At 39.4% G+C, this 6,918-nt stretch overlaps 1 protein-coding gene and 1 pseudogene across 1 annotated transcript; both read right to left on the bottom strand.

Annotated features, from left to right (window-relative positions):
* Nucleotides 1–1,990: 1,990 nt before the first annotated feature.
* Nucleotides 1,991–3,307, bottom strand: LOC125209636 (uncharacterized). Its single transcript, XM_089066487.1, has 2 exons — nt 3,289–3,307; nt 1,991–3,192 (listed from the first exon to the last, which is right to left on the bottom strand). The coding sequence occupies exons 1-2, from the start codon at nt 3,305–3,307 to the stop codon at nt 1,991–1,993; spliced, it is 1,221 nt and encodes a 406-aa protein (XP_088922613.1).
* Nucleotides 3,308–5,863: 2,556 nt separating this feature from the next.
* Nucleotides 5,864–6,562, bottom strand: LOC125195192 (secreted RxLR effector protein 161 pseudogene; annotated as a pseudogene).
* Nucleotides 6,563–6,918: the final 356 nt, after the last annotated feature.

The following is a 6,918-nucleotide window of genomic DNA, read 5'->3' as shown; positions in this document are numbered from 1 at the left end:
AATAAAAATACATTTTGTATTTATTAATATTAGAAATATAAAATAAAAATATAATGTGGATAATAGATAAAACATCAAAATTCATAAGAAATCACGGGAATATAACTAATTCTCACTCAAGAAAATATAATCAAATCTAGAGCATTTATCTATATAAAAAATATGTTTTGTCTTTTTATTTTTAGTTTGAGACAATAATAATCCGTATAGGAAAAAAAAAGAAGAAGAAAATGTATAAGGAATGATTTAAATAAAATGGTGTGACGCAATACAAACGAAAACAAGTAAAAATCATATTTCCTTGAAGCCCAATGATCCGGTGCGCCAACCTGAACGGGCTAGACTGATTTCTAATCGGGTTATAATTTTCTAGCCATAATACTCTAAACTAAGCGGATTAATCGGGTCATTACATTGGGTTCAGGTTGAACTAATATCCCTAGTTGTAGCGGCCTAACAAGTCGCTGACCTAGACAGTCGCACACCACTCCATTCTGCATCATGCAGTGGTAATGTTGATGAAGAACACTCCAACACCAAAGATCTTGTTCATGATGGTGTAGAGATTATTGATTGAGCATTCTAAAAAGAAATCTGCAAGTTGCAATTAGATGCACAATTAGCAAGCAAGACAGTAGAGAAATAAAATCCTAATATACTTGCAATGTGTATTAGTTTGTAGATCTTAAAATGTCTCACGTGTTTCGTTCAATTCAACCCTCATATCTTCTAACTCATACTATGAACACTTGGATATTGCGTGTTGCAAACAAGAGGATTTGAGCAACAAATTAAATGCATAAATCGGCAATTTAGAATTTAACATATTCTTTCTTTAAAGAAAATGAAAAATTAGTGTACAATTTTGAAGAACTGGTGGAGGGCCCCTACGTGTCTCAGTCGCAATAACAGTGTACCAATTTTTTTAAGTAGTTGTCACACTCATATTCTTCAGCTTTTATATACCAGACTTGTCATAAATAAAATTTGCAGTGGCTTGGCAGCTTACTAACTTGGTGTGAATTTGCTTACTCGAAAGTCCTCAAGAAATTAAAATCAATAGCAAATACCCCTTCCGTCCCCTGTTAGGAGTCACTCTTTGACCGGACACGGGTTTTAAGAAATGTAAAGAAAAATTGATTGAAAAAATTAGTGGAATGTGGGACCCATTTTTTATATTGGTTTTATAATAAAATGTGAGTGAATTGAGTTAGTGGAATGTGGGACCTACTTACTATTTATGGTAAAAATGAAGTGTGACTCTTAATTGAGGACGAATCGAAATATAAAAGTGTGACTCTTAATTGGGGACGGAGGGAGTACATGTATATAATCACATAGTACTACAATTAATTAATTCAAAAACATACAATGCTTTTACTTCAAAATATAACATAAATAGCTTAAATAAAAGAAATAAAAAGTTAATGTGGGAATGCAAAATCGAACAAAGTACAAGCTAAATCTAAACAACTGCATATAGATTAGTAGTATTACTATTACTAGGTTGGATGTGTAATAGAAGGACACAGACGTGCGCTATCGTGCATGCTACCATTCCTAAAATGAAAAATCAAATCAAAATTAAAGTTATTGTGTGTGAAATGTGGATTGAGTTCATCAAGTTTAATTAATCATAAATGGAGATGATCATCTTTCTTAATGAGGGTAAAATCGACATAAATAAAGGCCCTTCAACCTATTTTACATAAAAATATATAAGAGCATCCTTAACCCCGTCCCGGATTTGGGCCGCAAGTCCCCTCCACGTCATCATTCCCTCAAATTAGGGGTTCCAGGCCACAACTCCATTAATACCGCAGGCCACAACTCGGGCCACAACTATTCATTTGCACTATTCACAACATATTTTAATCGTAAAATAGAATACGTTGAACAATTTAAACCGGGAAAATTCATTGTTCAATCGGAAAATAGAAAATTACAACATTGAAATTTAAAAATTCGAAAAAAAAAATTAAAACATAAGTCAATTGCGGTTCCAAATTACTTCAATTAGATCCACTTGGAGGCGTGTGTGTTGATCTTCTTGGCGCATCGCCGCTGAACGGGCCATGACATTACGCACGTCGGGAGGAACACCTTGCACGGCCGGATCGGTGATAGTGTAGCTACTGCTGGCGCTGGCGAGCGGATCGTCGCTCCAGAAAGTGACGTTGTCTCCCTCGTCCTCAACGATCATGTTATGCATTATGATACATGCATACATGATGTCGGCGATTAGGGGACGGTGCCAACCACGGGCCGCTCCCTTCACTATAGCCCAACGTGATTGGAGAACTCCAAATGCGCGCTCCACATCTTTCCGAGCCGCCTCTTGCTTTTTCGCAAACAACTTCCTCCTATCCGTAGTCGGAGATGTGATGGTCTTCACGAACACGGGCCATCTAGGGTAGATCCCGTCTGCCAGATAGTACCCCATAGTGTACCGACGGTGGTTGGCCGTGAACTCTACGGTAGGCGCTCGCCCGGCACACAAGTCGTTGAACAAAGGAGACCCGTTCAACACATTGAGGTCGTTGTTCGACCCAGCGACTCCAAAGTAGGCATGCCAGATCCACAACCGTTGGTCGGCAACGGCCTCCAACACAATCGTTGGATGTGTGCCCTTGTGCCCGCTAGTGAATGCTCCTCTCCAAGCCATTGGACAATTCTTCCACTGCCAGTGCTTACAGTCGATGCTGCCCAGCATCCCCGGGAAGCCGTGGGTCTCCTCGTGCATTTGCACCAATCTGCGAACATCGTCGGACGTTGGCTTTCTCAAGTATGTGTCCTTGAATGCTTCGATCACTGCCCGACAGAATTTGGCTAGGCAAGCGCGTCCAGTATGCTCGCTCACATGGAGGTACTCATGAAACATATCTGCAGTTGTTCCGTAAGCGAGTTGGCGGAGGGCGGATGTGCATTTCTGCAAAGTCGATATACTTTGCCGCCCGACAGCATCGAAGGTTTGCATAAAGTACGCGTCACGAGCTACAACTGCGTTGACAATGCGCAGGAACACATGCCTCCGCATCCGGAACCGGCGACGGAACATCTGATCACTCCAGCGAGGATCTGCAGAGAAATAATCCATGAAAAGCCGCAAACTAGCTTGCTCACGGTCTCGGTGGATATACATCCGAGTACGCGGTACCCGGTCGTGTTGCTCGTTCCACGCTTGGATAGCAGCTTAATAGCGTTCCACCTCGTTGTTGATTTCTTCTTGGATTACGGGCATCGCCGTCTCTAACATTCGAGCCATTTGAGCTTCGATTGCTCGTTGACCTTCACGACGAGGAGGCATTTTTCGAATTTTATTGTGAGAGTGAGAGAAATGAAGTTGAAGTAATATGAAAATGGATGGAAGAGTGGTATTATATATAAATTTTTTGAATTTAAAAAAAAATTGAATTTGCGTCCCGGCCCTGCCCGAACCCCAAATAACGCCGGGCCGGGACTCACCGCGGCACGACCCAACACAAATAACGCTAGGCCGGGACGGGCCTCGGGACCGTCCCGGGCCGTGACGCCAACATCTCCAACGCTAAAAACGGGCCGGGACTCGTGAGTTGCGGCCCGGCCCAGCTGCGTTATTGATGCTCTAATGACTCAACTCAAAACAAAATAAAGGTAAATGTATTATTTTTGGTCCGTCTTAAGATATTATCGTTTTAAAATAGCATTTGAGATCCATACTTTTCACTTTTTTTTAAAATAATTGAGCAAAAATAATCCAAAGGTTATGAAGAGTAATCCCTCCGTCCCACAAAAGATGTCACACTGTGGAACGGCACGAGGCTTTAGGAGGTTTTGTTTTGTATGTTAAATGGAGAGAGAAAATATAATTTTTATATTCATGTGAGAGAGAACTTTTTCCAAAAAGGGAAATGTGACATCTTTTGTGGGACGGAGGGAGTATTAGTTATCTCCCTTTCTTTCTTCTTCCCTTTCTTCCTTCTCTGTTTTTCTCCCTTTCACTAAATTGATACTATGTCTTAATGGTTAACTCACGCACAGTTCAACCAAAAAGAGAGATATCAAAATTAGTGATAAGTTATGTGAATTTGTATTTCTCATCTATGCATCAAATCTTCATTCCCCTATCACTTCTTTGGCAATTCATGTTCTTCTTCTGTAATTGGCATGAAGTCTTGATTTTTCGGTGCATAATACAAGAGATAGCGGTTTGGGAGAGGGCACAAGCTCCACTTGGTCCATGCTCTTTGGTGGAGCTTTACTAGCTGCTAAAGGAGGTCCTCGAGAATTTGTAGACCTCTTTTTCGCAACAATAGTTTGGCATCCACGAAGTGTAATCGGAGAAGCCTATAGTTCGACGACTAATGAAAAACAACAAAAATTAGTGAGGATCTGTAAAATTATCAAAATGAAAAATGTTGGGTTTTCTTGTATTCATCTAATGAGCGCAGCGGAAATTGCATACAAGAATAACAGATCTAGATTCATAATTATATTGCAAGTTGAGCATGTAAAACACAACGGAACTAAATCTTACTTGTTGTGTTGTTTTCTTCTGCGATTGAATCCTGCAAGTTGAATCCACTACTATCGAGGTCCACGTGCAATCCAATCCGATGCAGGAACTATCCCGGTACAATTGCTCCGTAGAAGAATGCTAGGAATTCTCTCTACAAAGCTTTACGTATTTTCTCTCTAATGTTACGCTATTTCTCATGTCCCACAATGGAGAATAAATAACCATTATATAGATGAAGAGTCACTAGGGTTTCATGATTGTTGGGCTTATGAACTAATATAATTATAGCCCAACTATAATTAATTAATCCATATTAATCTAATTCTAGCCCATTTCCTTTCAATCTCCCACTTGGACTAGCATTAGATATAATACACAGTTCCAACTTTGTACCCTTGAGCGGATCAAAATACACTTATAGTGTGACCCTTTAGGCCCTCATTATCGACGACGATCTAATCGAAGTCTGCACAAAACTCCTAGACTGCGTTGGCAACGTAGCTCGATATATGAAGGACGTTTACGTGAATTCGGTAAACAAGCCTTTACATAAAGTTTATAGTAATATCCTTTCATTCACGAACCACCCGATTGAGCCTAAGATTTGCTATGTGTCATCCAAATAGCTCAATCACTTTATCTCATCTTTATTAAATGACCCATTCGATCATATTCAATTACTTTAATCGAATATATATTTGCATTGGCCAATGACTTAGTGGTCAAGTAATATAGAGAATTTGAGTGTTCTCTCGAAATTCTAATCGAGGAATGAATCTCATTCTTGGCTCAACTACCATTTTCATTTATCTTATGATATACCCAATACATGTCCGTGTCTCAATCCTCCTTTGGGAGGCAAAGCGTTGGACAAGATCAAAGCACACCACTCAACAAACAAAATGTGTAATGACCTCAGATCCAAGGACTATTACATACTTTATGCACTAATAAACTGTAGACACTTAACAAAACAGTTTAATAGTAGGGTATACCAATACTCTCCAAAGTATACCATGGGTCCATCACGAATATCTGATATCTCATAGTTGTGAGAACAACTACATTCTCGAAGAATGTGATGCAAACTCCATGCTAACCTATAACATATCATCAATATCCCATTTTTGATGATCATTGGTTAGGGCTATTTTAGAATTATACTATATCTTTAATGTCTCACACCATTAACGACAGTCATAATTCAAGGGAACAAATATTTAGAATAAAGACAAACATTTAAAACAATTATTCCAATAAGTGCACAAAACCCATAGAAAATTAAATTTTCATAGAATGTGATCAGGTAATATTGTCTCAACACAAAATGTTTCTAAGACATATAACACTTTAACTCCCACTGATTCAAAGCCATCTACCAACATGCTTAACACCTAAGCTCTCAAAGTGCTTGTTGTGTTTTGCTATACATAACGGTTTAGTGAAAGGATCAGCTAAATTATCATCAGTGGGTACTCTTTCTAATTTTATGTCACCTCTTTCAATTATTTCTCTGATCAGATGATATCTTCTAGGAACATGCTTGTTCCTGTTCGTAGCTCTGGGTTCTTTTGCTTGCGCAACAGCACCAGTGTTGTCACAGTACAAAGGTATTGCACTACTGGCACTCGGAACAACACCCAGTTCCTTAACGAACTCTAACAAAGCAACAGCTTCTTTGGCAGCTTCAGATGCAGCAATATACTCGGCTTCGGTGGTGGAATCGGCAGTTGTACCTTGTTTGGAACTATTCCAACTCACTGCTCCACCATTGAGGATAAAAACATATCCCGACTGAGACTTATAGTCGTCATGGTCTGTTTGGAAACTAGCATCAGTATACCCAGTAACTGATAACTCTGGTTGTCCACCATAGACTAAGAAATATTCTTTAGTCCTTCTAAGGTACTTAAGAATAGTCTTAACAGTTTTCCAATGTTCCTCACCGGGATTTTGCTGAAATCTGCCTGTCATGCTAAGCGCATAGGCCACATCTGGCCTAGTAGATATCATGGCATACATAATAGATCCTATAGCCGAAGCATATGGGATCCTTTTCATGTTGTCTCTTTCTTTGTCATTAGAAGGACAATCCTTCTTTGACAACACAATGCCATGTCCCATAGGAAGAAAACCTTTCTTAGAATTCTCCATTGAGAAGCGCCTTAACAACTTGTCTATGTATGTGGATTGTGATAATCCCAACATCCTATTTGGTCTATCTCGATAGATCTTAATTCCAAGGATATAGGAAGCATCACCCAGATCCTTCATCATAAAGGATCTAGACAACCACTCTTTCACGGATTGCATCATGGAACGATCGCTTCCCATAATCAAGATGTCATCAACATATATGATAAGGTATACGACGTTTCCATTTTCGCGTTTACTATAAACACATGGATCCTCTTTGCTTC

The sequence above is a fragment of the Salvia hispanica genome, chromosome 3 (genome assembly GCF_029641045.1).
Source record: "Salvia hispanica isolate PSC_SH4W2 chromosome 3, Shi_PSC_v1, whole genome shotgun sequence".
Lineage (NCBI taxonomy): Eukaryota > Viridiplantae > Streptophyta > Magnoliopsida > Lamiales > Lamiaceae > Salvia > Salvia hispanica.
Note: the sequence above shows the minus strand (reverse complement) of the source record. Positions and strands in the feature narration are given on the sequence as shown.